The following is a 17,120-nucleotide window of genomic DNA, read 5'->3' as shown; positions in this document are numbered from 1 at the left end:
AAAAGTTGGCTGTCATGGAATTGTTAGAAGAGGAAGCTGGAGACTGGAGCTCTTTGTGTGCTGAACACCCATAAATGCATAAACCACATTATTTGTGATTTAACTTCTCTCTCCTGATCCTAGTGTTTTAAGCCCATGGATTCACTTTCATGAACATAGATAACTATCCCATTTTCTGTGTTCTTAGCACTTATGAATGTGAAAATCCTTCTTTAACACAAAATTAAGATCTAAAGCACAGAAAATTATTTAGAGGTAGGGTGATATATATATATATATATATATATATATATATATATATATATATAGTCTTAATATTTCCCTTCTCAGGGTGACAATGGCTGTTGGTAATTCTGTTCCAATTACATAGTACATTGTCTAAGGCTGGAATAAGTCTCAAGTATACCCTAGCTTTTTAAAATCATCAAGTGGCAAACAATTTTCCCAGTTGTCCAGTTTATATAAATCTCTCAAGTCATTTTTTTTTTACTTTGCTTAAGAGGAACATGAAACATAACAATTACATTTAAGATATCCATGGATAGAGAGAAAGTCAGTATCTCTTATTCATTTATATTCCACACATTGCCCACACTTAAGATATGCCTTCTATCTTTTGGCTTTACAGATTGTATAAACAAACTATACCAGTAAATTCTGCCCCCAGACAATAATTCCTTAGGTTTGGCCATGTCAACCATTCACTTGTGATGTTGTTCTTGAGGCGTTTAGATTTATGTTGGATATTCAATTTCTATTAAATATACATAAAGTGTTATGTACATATACACTTATTTATGGATTTTCTTTTGTATTATGATTCTTTGTTTTTTTATTATTGTAAAATAAGTTCTTCTTTTAATTCAGAATTTGGGGGCTGAAAATCATGAATAATACATAACATTCCAAATTAATTTTACAATATTTGCTCTGGTAACTTCTTCCACTAAAAGTAAAATTTGCTAACATTTTAATGAGATGATGTTGTAGATTTAGGGGGAATTTTACATCTTAGAAATGATGAGTTTTATCATGTACATAAGTCTTTTATGTTCTTTTGTATACTTTTATTTTCTCAAACATGCATGCATGCAAAATATTACGTTTGTGACATCTATATAAAATTATGTAATGACTAACATTTATCAAACTAGATATATTATGATAAAAATGGGTTCTGAAAATTATTTTTCTCACCCTAATCTCTGTCTTTCTTACTGTATTCTCTTTATATCTTTCTTAATGTACATTGCCTTTTCTGAATATCATGGATTTTATCTGTTTGAACAAATACTGCCATATCCTTTTATGTTATCGTGGTTCAGACATGCAGTAATTTTTATAAGCATATGCTTCTACTGGGGAATGAACATGTATTTTCAATAGCTAGTTTCTTAAAAGAAATAACACATTTTACTCTCTCATTTGTTCGTAAGAATTTATTTGCTCCATGTGTTTGCTGATACTATTTAATTTTGTCTCACAGATATGATTTTATTTGTCATTTTCAAATTTAGCTATTTTATAATTATTGAATACTTATGTTTCCTATTGAAATATGGCTATTGAAGTCTATTCCCTTCCTTTTATTACTACAGGGATTAAATCCAGAGGCACTTTACCACTAAATAACATTCTAGATTTTTTTTAGTATTATCTTTTAAATATGGTTTTACTTAATTGCTTTTCACCTCAATAAATTCCTGAGACTGGGATTGAGCTCACAATTCTTATTTCTGAGTATCCCAAGTTGCTGGAAGTATACAAATGTACCAAAATGAATAGCACTTACCTTCTTCTTTTTTTTTTTTTTTTGAGTCTCTGTGTTTGAAATTTTCTTTTTTATTTTTATTTACTTTTTTGGTACCCAGTTTTAAAATCAGGCATGCTTAACTGCTGTGCAACATTCCCTGCTCTTTTTATTTTAATTTTCCTCCTTTTTTATATGTGAGGCATACATTTTGTCCTACATGAGGAAATTAGTTTTTCTCAATTGGTTATTTCAGTTTGTACCCTTCAATGATATCATATCATAAATATAAATTTCATTTTAATATTTTTCTGTTTTGTTATAAAGGTATCATTTAACTTTGAAAACAAACAACCATAATTCTCTCTTTTATTATTATTATTATTTTATTATTTTAGATGATTAAAGAAAAGTGTACCATACTACTTCACAACATTTACAGTCCTATCTAAAGTATATTTTGAGTAAGCATCTCAATAAGCTGCTTAAGCTCATCTTGATTTTGCAATTTTTTCTTCTTTTCCTTCCAAGTATCTAGTTTTATGGTCACCCACCACTAGACACACTGTATAAAACTCTTTGTTGTAAAAACTTTGCATATCTTATATTTTTCTTTTCTATTAAATTATGATTTTTTGCCATTGAATGCTTTATTAAGTCATACCAGTAAATGATACAATGGAATTTTTTCTTATTAAGATACTCCATTTTTGTGCAGCTTTCTTTGGAAAGTTTGTCATTTTTTTTCCCTTTATGGTAGTTCAGTTTCTGTGTTTTACCATTATCTAAATGACCAGAATCTTTTTAAGTATTCTGTCTTTAGTTCCATGGGGCTGATTATTCACCTCCTTTATGAGATCTATATTGATTGCTATAATGTTAAATCCCATAGTCATATGTGGCACAATGTTTTCTTTAATGAGGGACTTTATGTACTCTAATGGCTAAATAATAACCTAGGTATATATTAGTCTATACCATCTAGAATTATGTGAGTACTCTGCATCATTAGCAAAATAACAGAACAACCTTATGATGCATTTTCCAGAATGCATACACATAAAATGAGGCATTATTATATATACCATACACTTCACAAGTATATAAAACATAAATAATATAAAAATGTTACTTCTGAAATTTACCAGCATTCTTTTAATTTTAGTTGTATTCTCAATGTAAAATTTGGAATTACTTATACTTTCTATGCTATATTCACTATTAATATGTTTAAATATTACTTCTTTGTTAGTATTTTACCTCTATTCTCTACCTACACAAATTTCCTGTCTCAAAATATTGAGATGAATAATTAGCTAATGAGTTCTTAGTTTTATGTTTAATTAATCATTTAATAGTGTAATTTCTTTTTAACCATAACTTAGATATATTTTTCAGGTTTATTAATATAGTTACTGAACTTTTTTTGTTCTTGAAATTGAACCCAGGGTCTTGTGCATGTGAGGCAAGCACTCTACCACAATTGAGTGCTAATTACTATCACCCTAATTACTATACCTATTTAAGGTGTATACTTTTAGCATTTGACCTACAAACACATCCAAAAAAACAGATCAATAATTAATTGATTCATCCATTACTCCAAATATATTCTAGTACCCTTTTTTAGTTTCTCCCTTATTCTCTTCCCCACCACCTTTTGTGAAATTAATTTGATCTTATTTAACAATGCAAATACATGACCAGCATCAAATCTCTATAGGTCAATGAATTATTACAAGTGGAACATACTATGTAACTACTATTTCTATTTAGAAATCGACCATTAATGAAACTATGGAGAACAGCTTTGCTTTCAATGTACCCTCCAGTCACCCTAGTGGTAATTTCAACATTTTTGTTCCAACTTATTCTTTTAATGTATTATTTTTTAAAAATAAGTAAATAAATATACAGCAGTGTTGCCATTTATTTATTTAATTATACAAAAAATTAGTAAAATATGTAGTTAATTGTGTAGAAGACAGAATCTTACACCATTTATGCTTAAAGCTTTGTTGGTGGAGAAAAATCAGAGGATGATCCAGGAGTCATAAAAAAAAGGGGCAGCTCAAAATGTCATAGATGGAGTATTAAGAGTTCAGGTATGAGAGGTAATGTGAGTATAAGGATTGGTGGGATAAGTTGAACAAAAAGAATAACAAAAGATTGGGTATGAGTTATTGGGGACAATCTGAGGAAGCTCAGATTGAACAGATCCAGAAGTGAAACATCAGCAGATTTAAGTTTGAGGAGCAGTGCCTGTATAGGAACAAATTAGAAGTCTTGAAAAAACAGAGTGTGACATCTCTGTTAGAGCTCCAAGAGCAGAAAGCCAGGTGTGTGGCATACTTGTTTGATTATACCATTACACCATTAAGTTCTGGTTATTAGCAATTTCCAAATATGAGGCCACTGGGGTAAGTATTATGCTGCCACAATATTTCCTGTCTTCTCCCACTTGGGATGAAACTTTTTCTCATCTGATACACAGTTAACAGTTTCTTCCTCCTCCTCAGATCCATTATTTTACTCCTTCACCACTTTTTCTTCTACTCATTCCTGTTGGCCCTTCTTTCCATTGTGTCTATGTTCAGATCCTTGATTCCCAAATATGCTACTTCCTTATGCTTTACTCTGACATTATTGTGGGACTGGGCATAGGCTAATGGGAATCTTAGGAACAAGGGCCCTAATTTAGGGAACTTGGACAATGGAAGGTGCTGGCAGATGCAGTCTATTTTTATGGTGAAAGCAGTAGTGGCAGCCATCTTTTGGAACATTCAGAATATTTTGGTGTACAAGAATAGAACTGATGACTCATTAAGGTTTACCTATGTAGGCAGTACCAAATCAATTTTCTACTAGGCTCTAAAGTTTTGCATGGCAAAGAATAGGGTTTGTCAATTCCAATAAATTATTATGTTTGTAATTTCAGTCTCTTTTTTTTTTTTTCTTTTCTACATCATGTTTTTCTTCCTGGTTGGTATGCAATAGTGAATTTACTTTTTTGAAAACTCATCTAAGTAGTAGTGATATATACTCCTTTTTGTTTTTGTAAATTTATGTGATGGTTGAATATTTTCTCTTTTATTAAGTGAATTTAGAAATATTTTGACTGTAAAATACTCTTTTGGTATGCCTTCATTTCCTCACAAATATAACACCACTTTTATTCTGTCATATCAACTTTTTGCTATATATGTACTTTAAAAGTATTTTCTCCCACTTTATATTTTAGCATTGATCATGGACTGTTCCTTATACTAAAATATTAAAAATTGGTCTTCAAATATATACATCTGTGGAAATATACAGGGAAGGGTCTTAAAAATTGAGTAATATTGGTCACTGATATAGTTTCTCCTTTCCCAGTATTCAAATAAGTACCATGCACATTTATTGTAGGAGGATGATCCATCCCAGACAGAAAGGATAAATAGAGTATTATTTAGAATAATACAAAACTCCATGGGATTGAGAGAGTTTCCAGGGTTCCAAGAAAAAACAAATAAGACCTTCACTCTAGAAATGGCTCTGTCCTCTGCTCTGCATCTGGAGACAGTATATTATGTCACTTTTTAATCCATCATGCTCACATTTGTACATAATTAACCTGTATTGCTACATTCTCTTAGCTCAGTGACCCCTCTATTTCTTCATCCACTGTGCATGAAATTTTCTTTTTTTGTGTGATTCTGTCAAATACTCTGTGCAAGAATATAAATAAGCTTAATGAAGGATTTACCTTCTCTCTCTCTCATATATATATATATATATATATATATATATATATATATATATATATATCATCCAGATGGTGACCATTAACACACCCATAAATATGAGGTTATATGTTATATATATACATATATATGCATATATATGTATATATATTTATATATATACATATATATGCATATATATATATATATATATATATATATATATATATATATATATTCTAAATATCTTTATATATTTTCTCTCACCTGTCTGTCTTCCTGGATTCTATTTTTCACTTCTCCCATACAAAAGCAAATGTTTATTAATTTTGTTTTCACTTTTATCTCCATATTCTCTCTTTCTCTCTTAAAATATCACATCTTACAATACTTCTGGTCTCTCATTGCCCATTATTAGAAATTGTGAACTGTTTTAGCAAACTTACTATTTATATTGTAGACAATAATTTAATACACCATTTCTGTTTATTTTGACAAAACTGTGGCTGCTTTAATAGGAGCTATTAGGATTAAAGGTGTATATTGTTTGCATTTGGTGCTATTAATATTAGCCTTCCCCTTAAATGTGAGGTGTTGGGAGAATTCAGGTACACTATAAGACTACAATGTAGAAACTACTGCCTCAGAATCATACTGCTATGTGGAAAAAAAACACAAACAAAATGAAAATCAAGAGATCAAAGTGCCTCAAAAAGCCATCAAATTCCAACAATGGAATCTGTGGGTGACAGAGTAGAATAAATATCCGAAAGGAATTTAGAAGATACATAATTTGGCTGAACTTTGAAATGAAGGGTGATACAGTAGAGGAAATACAGTAAGTAAAAGATCATGTCAATAAAGAGGCAGAGATTATGAAAAGAAATCAAACAGAAATTTTCATATGAAGACAACAATAAACCAAATTAAAATTTCAATGAAAAATTTCACTAACAGACTGGATCACTTAGAAGAAAAAAAAAACTAAAGGTAATGAAGACAAAATATATACTTTTGAAAATGAAATCAACCACACTACGAGGACGGTAAGAAATTATGAAGATAAATTCTAAGAAATAAAAGATAACATGAAAAGACCAAAATAGATGAAGTCTTAAAGACAAAAACCAAAGTAATGCATAACCTTTTAAAAATAATAATATCAGAAAAATTCCAAATCTAAAGAATAAAATGGAAAATCAGCTACAAGAGCCTTACAAAATCCCAGATGAATAAAATTACAGCCAAACCTCACCAAGCCACATTATAATAGGAGTGAATAACCAACAGAATAAGAATAAAATTTTAATGCCTGCAAGAAACAAAAAATATATATAGAGGTAAACCAATTTAATTTTCAGCTGATTTCTCCACCCAAACCCTCAATGGCAGGAGGTCCTGGAATAGTATATTTCAAGCTCTAAAATAAAGTGAATTCCAACCAAGATCATTATGTATAGCAAAATTAAGCTTCAGATTTAAAGATGCATGCTCTGAGAATATGCCGTATTTGGAGAAGGACAGAGATAAAATGCCAAAAGAGTGCAGATGGGGTGGAGGCATCAGAAGAGCTTGGTGGCATGCAGCAAGAAGAAAGCAGCCTTTTCAGCTGATTCCATCATTGCTTAGGAGGCTTGACTCAATAAGAAGTAAATTTTGTAAAAATTGAGTAAATAATAGATGAGCAGAGCAAAGCAGAAGCAGAGAATGGGAGGCATTAGGGAGAAAAGTGAGAAGCAGAAAGCAAGTGGTGAGGGAGCCTGTCTTTATAGTTTCCCTCATCTTTAGATAAAATCTGCTTATAACAGACTCAGCTAAACAGCCTTGTTGGGAAAAGGTTCAGCTCTAATCTCACCACAATCATTAATTTGAAAGCCCCCCTCAGTAAAATGTGCTGTGAAATCATTAGAAACTTTAGAATCAGACAACCCTAGCAGCACTAGTTTATTCTTTACCCAGTATAATTATTCTTCATGATTTTGTGCTTAGTTTAAGTGCCTGCTCACAAAACTACACTGTTTTCCCTTGGAAGATTATAAATTAGTTTGAATTCTTAGAACTTATTTATCTTTGAGGTCATGAATCTTTCCTTTAGTCTAGACTTACCCATTCATTATTAGAAGGAATAAATATTTTATTTGAGAGATAAATTATGTCCTCTGGTGATATGTACAATGTATATATTTTTATAATTGGAGTCCATAACTTAATACATGAAGCTGTTTTGAGATTGAATTATGCTGAGTAATTTTTGGTATTTAGAATCTCAACTTTATGAAGTCTGTGTTCATGATCTTTTTAACAACTACCTTTGATTCTATAAAAATCATTGAGATACCATTATTGCCTAATTTAGTACTCTAAATTATCATTTACCAGTGCTTTTTTGAATTTGGCATTCTATTTTGAAATCTACATCATGCCAAGAACTTTGGAAAATTAATTCACTCCTGATACTTTTATTAACATTTTTTTCTTAATTTCAGTCTGAATAGAAGCTGCCATATTTGGACTGAAGTTACTTAATCAAATTATAACTAAATTTAAGAATTTTGTCTGTAAAAATGAATTTGAAAAGTACTTGTGTCAATTCAATTTGAAGTGAAAGGAGATATTGACTACCTGCCTTTGGCTGATCTCTGATCCTTGGTTGTGAGTGGACTATCTAGTTATTTAGTACTTGGCCTTCAGCTACTAGACTGTTTATGAATTTGAAAAATTGTAAATGCCCTGGGTTTAAATTAATAATTTCTTTGATTTTGTGAAGAAATAAAGAATATTGGCAGTCATGTAATTTTTGAAAAGCATTTAGTAATTAAAATAAAAAACTATTCCTGAATTCTTCATAGAAAACGTCCTTCATTTAGTACAATTTTGTGTTCTTACTATTAACATCTTTAGGAATATGTAATAGTTAAACATTGAAAAGAGGCAATACAAAATGGTAGGTAAGAATGTGAACTTAGAAATCTGACTGATTGCCTGGGCTCACATCCTGGCTCTGACACGGCACAGCCATGTAGCCTGGGCACACTACTCAACATCTCAGGATTTTTCTTTTTTTTCCTGTAAAGATGGCATAATAATAATGCCTGCATCAGGATTGCTGTAGGATAACCTGTTTGAAAATATGTAAAAACATGTAAATCTTTAGACCTTAAGTAATACCCGGATCATAGAAAACCATCATAACCTACCTACCTACCTTTCTTTCTTTCTTTCTTTCTTTCTTTCTTTCTTTCTTTCTTTCTTTCTTTCTTTCTTTCTTTTTCTTTTTCTTTTTCTTTTTTCTTTTCCATTAAGCAGTCTGTGCGCCTGGAAAGCAGGGAGCGAGCTGTTCCAGAGATGCCAGAAGGAGCACATGGTCTGGGCCAAGAGGAGCAGCAGAGAGAGGAGCAGGCAGTGAGCGACAGGGTACTCTGGCATGAACGCTAAGCTACCCAGACTGTAGAGGGACGTGTGGCTGCAGCTGGGACTCTACCAGGAGGTGCACCCTCCCTGCACGTTAGTTATGCGAGTTGTAAAATTACTATCCAAATTTCTCACAGTGCTTTTCAAACAGCATTGTTCTTGGTTACAGAAAATTCTTGGCTTGATTCTTGGTATGAAACTGGAAGTGCAAAGCACATCTTCTCTTGGCTTCCTTTTCTCAACTTACACATTAACCCTGAAAGTAAAACCCATTCTGTGGACAACCTTTCAAAGATGCTGTTCATCTTTCAAGACACTGTTTTAGCAGACAGAGAAGGTACTGATGATCCAGACCTTTTTTCTTGTCATTCTGAGAAAAAAAAAATGATGCTGAAAATGCCTGCTGAAGGGAGGGTCCCGCCCTCACAGTCTAGGTCAGAGAAGGAGGTGCACAGAACAGTGACAAATATGTTGCCCTCTGAATCCCCCAAATGCATCTCATTTTACATGGTAAAGCTACAGAATGTATCTCCAAGGGTGTGTGTCTGCACAGATGTGCATGTGTGTATCAGACAGCCAGTATACACATTTTATTTCATTCTGAACTTTAATAATTAGACTTGAAAATTTCAATTTGATGATTAAATAATCAGATTATTTTGTTTCCATATATTATAAACTATTACAGGGTAAAAAGCATTGATTCTTGTCCACGTCTCAAATAAAATCATGATATGAATTTTTAGACCAAGATTTTTGTGTGTGTGTGCTGAGGATTGAACACAAGGTCTTGTGCATGCAAGGCAAGCACTCTACCAACTGAGCTATATCCTGAGCTAGAGAAAGATTTGTAATGAAAATAAAATATCTCACATCAGAGAAGTGGACATACATGTTTTTTTTTTTCTCCAAGTGGTGTAGTTTCAGTTGGAGAATAAAAGCTGAATCTTGTTTCATACATACCTATTGTCCTCTTAACATTTTTAATTAAAAAACATTTATACAAGTAGGATTTAGGTTCAAGATATATCTCTTTGTCTCATGATTTTGTTGCTCTACTTTCTTTGAAGCTGTACTCTTAGAAGTTTCTGCTGATACTTAGCATTTTTATACTACCCCAAAGGATATGTTGAAGAGAGAGAGAGACCATTTAGACCACATGTCTAGAGGTTGCACATGTGAGTGTAGGGTAACCAGATCAGTTTAGTTTGCCCTAGATTGTCCCTGTTTTAGTGGTTAATATTTTTTTTAGTCCCTGGGAATGTCAAGGTGGTTGACCACACTTCTTGTTTACTGCTCCTGGGGTTATATAACTTGCCCTATTGTATTTGTCTTTTCTTTACTACTATCAAAGTTTCTATATTTCCAAGGAACCATGGAAAGTTCAATGCTAACTGATGCTGAAATATTTTGTGAACAGAACTGAATTTATTTCCAAAGTATTTTTCTCAGTAATTTACCATTGTCCCTACAGCAGAACTTACTATAGATTCCACTTATACAACATTATTAAAGTTAGAAGATGACAGGTTGTTGGGGGTTAGTGATGTAGGGGAGGGACAAATGTGAATGGATTAGAGAAGCACATCTAAATAGAGCCTTGGGGCCATGGAAATACTCTGCCTTGACTGTTTCACAGCAGCATTCTGGTGAGGTGTCCAGTTGTTATTTTTTAGGCTGGTATTGTTTCAGGAAATTGGGTAAAGGAAATGCATCATCTGTGAATTACTATTTCTTTAAAAAACCTGTGAATCTGTAGTTATCTCAAGAGCTTAGATGCAGGGAATGGGAAGAGAAATGTGAAACCTGCAAAAAGTATTAGAAAAGGTTTTATTTTCAGGTTGGGTCAGTGGCTTAGTGGCAAGATAGCTTGCCTAACATGTGTGGGGCACAGGGTTTGATCCTTAGCACCACGTACATAAATGTGCAAATAAAATAAAGGCATTCTGTCCATCTACAACTACAAAAAAATAAGGAAAATGTTTCATTCCCAAAGTATTGAAGATTTCCAGAAGGAAACTCCTTTAGAAATTCTTTGTATCTGCTCCTGGACAGGCAGTGTATTAAGAGCTTTGAGACCATGGATACTCATTGTTTTGATAGCATAGCTACTGCTTAATTTTGTTTTGATGCTGTATACACCATGTTCAGTATTTTAGTACTATTTCAAAAAGTAGAGGCTTCTGAGTATTTCTTAGGAAGCTGTGGTCAGTACAGTCTGGTGGTGCAGAGCCTGGGATCAGACACCACACCAGGGCTTATGCCTTAGCTCTACTTCCGCTGGGTAGTATAATCTTTGACAAATCATTTATTGTTTTTGGCATGAGTTCTTAAATGTAGGATGAGATCAGAGAAGTCAGTTTTGTCTCTATCATAAGTGAGATGTGAAGAATCATTGAGACAATGAATGCATTCTATGAGTGCTCTGCAGATGCCAACTTTTCTTCAATTATTATTGGAAGCAGGTACAGTAGTGGTGCAGGAAAACCAAGAGATATATTTCTTCTTTTTTTTTCAACAACTGTGATTTGTAGAAAGTCTCTTAGCCTTCCATAACTTTGTTTTCTTCTGTGGAATCTCATTATGTCTTAGTACATGACAGGTCAACAAGATTCTTGGTTCCAAATGCCTGGATTGTGAGGTGAACTTTCTAGAGGCAATAAAGCCATGACTGAAAGCACAGGCTAGAGTCTCACAGGCATCAATTTGTATCTTGTCTCTGCCTCAGTTCCAAGACACATGTATCTCACTGCTGATCCACATCTTTTCCCTCTGCTTTTCTCTAAGACTGCATTTTTTTCCAGAACAGCACTGTAATCAACCCACCCCATGTGCAAATCAAAATTATTACTACTGTTGTAATACCTCTAATATTATTACTCATTCTCTACTCAAACTAGTGCCCAATAGGCAAATTTACCAATGCCACTACCCTCTTCCTGTTTTTCCAGGTAAGTGTTTTTGGACTACATTTACTGATTCTACACATTGGCTTTGCTTCTTTTCCAGCTGTATGGTTAGAGTAGGATAGTGGAAGAGAACACAGAGCCTACAAATCCTATCTGTTTGCTGTTTGGTTCTTTGTGGAACGTGTTTGCTGACCCGCGCTCCGTGCTTCTAGGATTCCTTCAGTTGGACTCCAGGCTTCGCTCGTGCCCAGGATCCCGGGTGGCCCTGCCATGCAGGGACTGAAGCTCTCCAGGGCAAGCTTGTCTTCTGGGCACCTGGAAATGGTGAATGTGCAGTGGCACCTGGTACCTGGACAGGGAGGCTCAGGAGGGAGATGGGGCAGGGAGGTGGTCCAGCGGGTCCTGCTGTGGCGGGAACCTGAGTTGGCCCACCCGGACTCTGGGCGCTCTCTGTGTCCACAGGTCTGAGCCCATTTTGGACAGTGCCCCTCAGTTCCCCTGGCCAGCCGGGTGGAGAGGGTGACAGTGGCGGAGACCCCTCGCAGCATCCCCATCCCCTGGGGCAACCTCAGCCCCTGCTGGAGTCCTATTTATCTGGCAAGTGAGCACGGCTGCCTGGCATCTTCCCAGGCTGTGGTGATTGACAGGTGGGACCAGGACAAGAATCCAATTCCAAGCCAGGGGATCCTGCACACCTGTCATCCCAGTGGCTGGGGTGGGGGCTGATGCAGAAGGATTGCGAGGTCAAGGCTAGCCTCAGCAAGTGGGTGAGGCAATTAGAGACTCCAGGAGAGGCTGCCTCTAAATAAAATGCAAAATAGGGCTGGGGATGGGGCTCAGTGGTCAAATGCCCCTGAGTTCAATGCCAGGTACCAAAAGAAAAAATAATAATAAATCTCCAAACACCGTTTTCCTGCAGGAGGGAAGCTGCGGTGTACAGGGACCCGACATATTCCTGAGCTAGTTTGTGGAGTTTATTTGTTTTTGTTTGTTTTTGTTTTGTAGTTAACAGAAGGGTGCTTTACCACTCAGCTCTGTCCCTGGTAGTTTTTAGTTTTTATTCTGATCGCTGGTCTAGCTAAGTTGCTGAGATTGGCCTGGTTAAGGTTTGATTGATAATGGCTTTTCCATTGCAATTAAGTGTATGATTTTTACACACTCATGGGCTCGTGGATGGACTTTGTTGACGTTGTAATTCCTTGATGACAATTGTAACAGTACCACTTCACAATGCACATGTTAGGTAATAACTTCTTTTTTTTTTTCTCTTATAATTCAAAAGATTCTTGGATAAGTTTACATATATTTAACTTTGTGGATGAATATTAGGACTGGATGCTTCCATTGAGTAAAGCATGCTGGATTGTTTATTAGTGCATCAGAGTTATACATAATGCCACATGCATATGGCACCCGTATAAAACTTACCCATGGTATTTTATATACTATTTTTAAGATGAATGTACCATGACTATTAATGTATTATCCTGGTCATATGAACTGATTGCAGCAAGCCCCTGTGGTGGGGGACTATCATGTGTCTTTAATAGCAAAACCGATTCCACAAATAATTAAGAAGCACTTAAACTCCTTGAGTTTATTAGAATTATTTTGTTTCCTATCTTCATTGGTACTATTTAATTTTCTCTCTGATAGGTTTTAGTTTACATTTCTCGGGTTTCTAAAGGTGTTGGATTCTTTTTATTCTCATTATTATGGAACACATGGGTATCTCCTGTGCAAATTGGCAGCTCAAGTCTCCTCCCTGAATTTCTTCTTTGGTGGATTTCAGAGTGTTGTGATCCTGGCCCCTTTCCTACCCAAGGGGGCTGAGATCTGCAGGGGTCTCAGGTTTTTCTTCCTTCTGAGCTTTTCTTTTTTGGAGGGACATGGGGGGGCATAGTGGATTGAATGCAGAGGTCCTTTCCCACTGAGCTACATCCCTCTTACTTTTTATCATTTATCTTCAGACAAAGGCTGAGTCTGGCCTTGAACTTGTGCTCAGCCTCCCAAGTGGCTGGGATTACAGATGAGGCCCTCCTTCCTGGGTCCCCCTGAATGTTCTAAATGTAAGGGAAGCAAAATGTCAGATCCAGATCCCCGTCTCACAGACGAAATCTGTACACATGTATCAATGATTCCTCAAATTCCAGTTCCCTATCCCCATTTCCAGTAAAAATTTGTCTGTGTGGCCCTCCCAGGCCAGACACCTTGTCAGAATGTCTTTGGGCTGAGGGTCCCCCCTGTGGACTGCATGTCCCAGGGGTCTCATGCCTTCTGTGATATTTTCCTGGTCCTGTTTTGGCTCTGCCTGACATGAGGATCCCACACCTGGCACATCTGAGGTCTCCTGAGCCTCTGGTAATCTCAGCCACCTGTTGACCTATGAGCAGGTGCATTTAGGGGAAGTAGTTTCTCAGGGGAGCAGGTGACAGCTCTGTGGCTGGGAGGAGTCTCCTTATCCAGAAGTCACTTCAGATGTTCCCTCCTCCTGGCTCCTGTGGATCCTGGAACATCAGTAGGCATGCAGCCATTTATTAACACATGGGTTCAAGTTCCTTTGGAAATGCGTCCAGAGAGGTTGTTAGCTTTTAAAGAACTCCATGCTATTTTTAAAAATGGCTGTACTAAACTGGTCTTCTAGCCCCATGTGAGCGGGTCTCTTTCTCCATACCCACGTCGTTGGAGGACTAGCTCCTTTGCTGTTTGATAGGAGCCTTTCCCACAGCTGGACTCAGGCTGCAGAAGCTCTCCTACTTGGCTGGGGGCTGAATTCCTGATGCAATTGGATAGAACCCAGGCTGCCTGTGCTCACTGCAAGAAGGTGGTGTGAGCCTGTTCTAGAAAGAAACAGGGTTTTGACCCCTTTTGCTTCACTCCTGGAGTGGATTGTAGCACAGGGAAATACTCAGTCATCAATGTGAAGCACCTCCTTTGTGATCTGGGGAGATTTGCATATGCACAGTTACCATTGCTCCCAAAGCTTGGTGGGTTAGGATGGAGTCCATGAGATGGGAAAAAGTGTTGGACTCTGAGTGCCTGGACATACTTCTTCCAGAAAGAACTGTTCAGGCCTGGAGTTATTACTGAGGTAGCGGGGAGAGGGCTCAGGCAGGGCTGCTGAGTGACTGTAATGCCAGCCACTCGGGAGGCTGAGCACAAGTTCACAGCCAGACTCAGCCTTTGTCTCAAGATAAATCATAAAAAAGTATGAGGGATGTTAGCAACCACAGTTTGCAGATCATGCTGGTAAATCTCTTCTAGGGATAAACTGGGACCCTTGAGACCTCACTCCCCTTCTGCCCTCATCCCTAGGATAAAGCTCATGACCTTCCACAGCCATAGAAAACCACCCCTTTCCTTTCCTTCTGATACTTCCGTATATCCAGCTCTTTTTATATGAGCACCAGACAAATTGCATTTCCAGCTACAAGTTATTTAGTGTTCAATGTGCTCCATTTATAACCCCAATCAGTCTTCTTGTACCCTGGGTGACATTGGATTGGGGTATTCTGTCCCAATTATGTGGCACATTGCTCAAGGCAGGACTAATGCCTATGTGTCCCTCAACTTTGCCTGCCCTTCAAATGGTAGAGATTTTCTCAGTGGGCCAATGCATATGTCTCTCAATCCATGTATAACTTTATTTAAGGGGGACTCAAAACAGAAGTAGGTATTTATTTGGTGCATCCATGTGTGAAGAGAATCCAGGAGCCTCCTGTTCTGGTATAATTTTGAAACATAATCCTCCTCAATATGTGTTTCTTCAGAGTGCTGAAATATAATCCAGTACCACACACGTCCTGCCCCCAAGTCCTACCAGTGCTCTGCGCCTCCAGTTCCCACACCTCCCTTCATGTTGGGTTGTCTTGTTCATTCACATTAAATCCTCTGCTGGAGATGGTTGCATTTAGCTAGGCCTTTTCATTGCACTTTATAATAAAATTGACATTTACATACATGTAGCCTCATCTATGAAATTTCTGCATTGTGATGTTTTTGGTCCTCAAATTACTGCAATATGATAATTTTATAACATGCATTAGTGCCTGGTAATGATAGCACCTGCTTTTCCTCTTAGAGTTCATAATTCCTGGCTAATTTCATATCAATTCAACCTTCCAGGAGAATTTTCAAACTGTTTGCTTTTTTTCTGTCTACAATGAAAAGGAAATTATGGTGAAATTTTGATGGGGTGTTGTCATAGATGAACCTGAGGGAAGCTGTCCTCTGTATAATGAGGAGTTCTATCATCTATACCCAGGGTGTGTAATTCAGTCTTTTATGTGCTGATCTGTATTTGCATTTTTTTCAAATTCTGCAGATGTACTATTTAAGTATGCTTATATGTGAAATATGACATTTATGTGACAGCTATATAAAACTGACATGGTGTTTCATAGGATTTGTCAAACTGTATGAAATATGGCAAACAAAATGTAGCTGATTGCCAGAAATGGTTATTTTCCATAGCTTATTATTTATCTATTACCAAATGGACATCCTCTGTCACCAGGCCCTAGAGGAGTGCGCTGTATCCCCATATGAAGAGGTGCTGTAGTGTCCACATCTGTTTCTGTGGACCTTCATGATAACCCCACATGTTCTTCAACACTGTCTCATTTTGTGTTCAATGTGACTTTAATGTTCAGTCCGTCCTTTCTAAAGACGTTGATTGCTTTGTGATGAAGGGACATTTAGATACCAGCTATTTGAAGGGGCTGTTCACGGGTCTTGCCTGTGTTTCTCTTGTAGTCTCTGTTCTCCTTTCTTAGAAGAGTTTGGTTAAAGGTGAGGCAATTTGTTTTTTTTAATCTGTCACTTCTCCTTGTTCTCTTTAATGGAGTCATTTGAGGAATAGAATTTTTGTTTTCATATATACAATTTATAAATTTAAAATATTTTTTCTGCAACTTTGAAAAGGACTTTTTTTCATTCTTTTTTTTCCTTTTGTGAAACTGGGGATTGGAACCAGGGTGTCCTATTACTGAACACTATCGTCAGTCCTTTTAAAATTTTTATTTAAAAATTTAATTTTTTCTTAAGTTTTTAAAAATTACTACTGCCTATTTCTTTTTAAATTTAGGCAGGGTTTCACTCAGTTGCTAGGGTAAGCTTCACAATTGTGATCCCCCTGCCTCAACCTCCAGACCACTGGATATATCAGGTATGTAGCACCAAATGCATCCTATCTCAGTTTGTTTGTTTGTTTGTTTCTTTGTTTGTTTGCTTCTTTCTTTCTTTCTTCTTTCTTTCTTTCTTTCTTTCTTTCCTTCTTTCTAGATGTTTTTTAGATCATGATTTTATTATTGTTTTTATTATTTT

At 36.0% G+C, this 17,120-nt stretch overlaps 1 protein-coding gene across 1 annotated transcript in view; it reads left to right on the top strand.

Annotated features, from left to right (window-relative positions):
- The window catches only part of LOC308640630 (zinc finger protein 124-like), a gene marked incomplete at its 3' end in the record, with an annotated part of 304,682 nt that extends 295,772 nt beyond the window's left edge, over nt 1-8,910 (top strand). Inside the window, exon 5 of the mRNA XM_081312451.1 lies at nt 8,779-8,910. Coding sequence (XP_081168577.1) covers nt 8,779-8,910 — 132 coding nt within the window. The remainder of the gene's footprint in view (nt 1-8,778) is intronic.
- Nucleotides 8,911-17,120: the final 8,210 nt, after the last annotated feature.

This window comes from Spermophilus citellus, assembly GCF_964194105.1.
Source record: "Spermophilus citellus genome assembly, contig: SCAFFOLD_232, whole genome shotgun sequence".
NCBI lineage: Eukaryota > Metazoa > Chordata > Mammalia > Rodentia > Sciuridae > Spermophilus > Spermophilus citellus.
The sequence above is the reverse complement of the archived record's forward strand: the minus strand, read 5'-3'. Positions and strand labels throughout refer to the sequence as shown.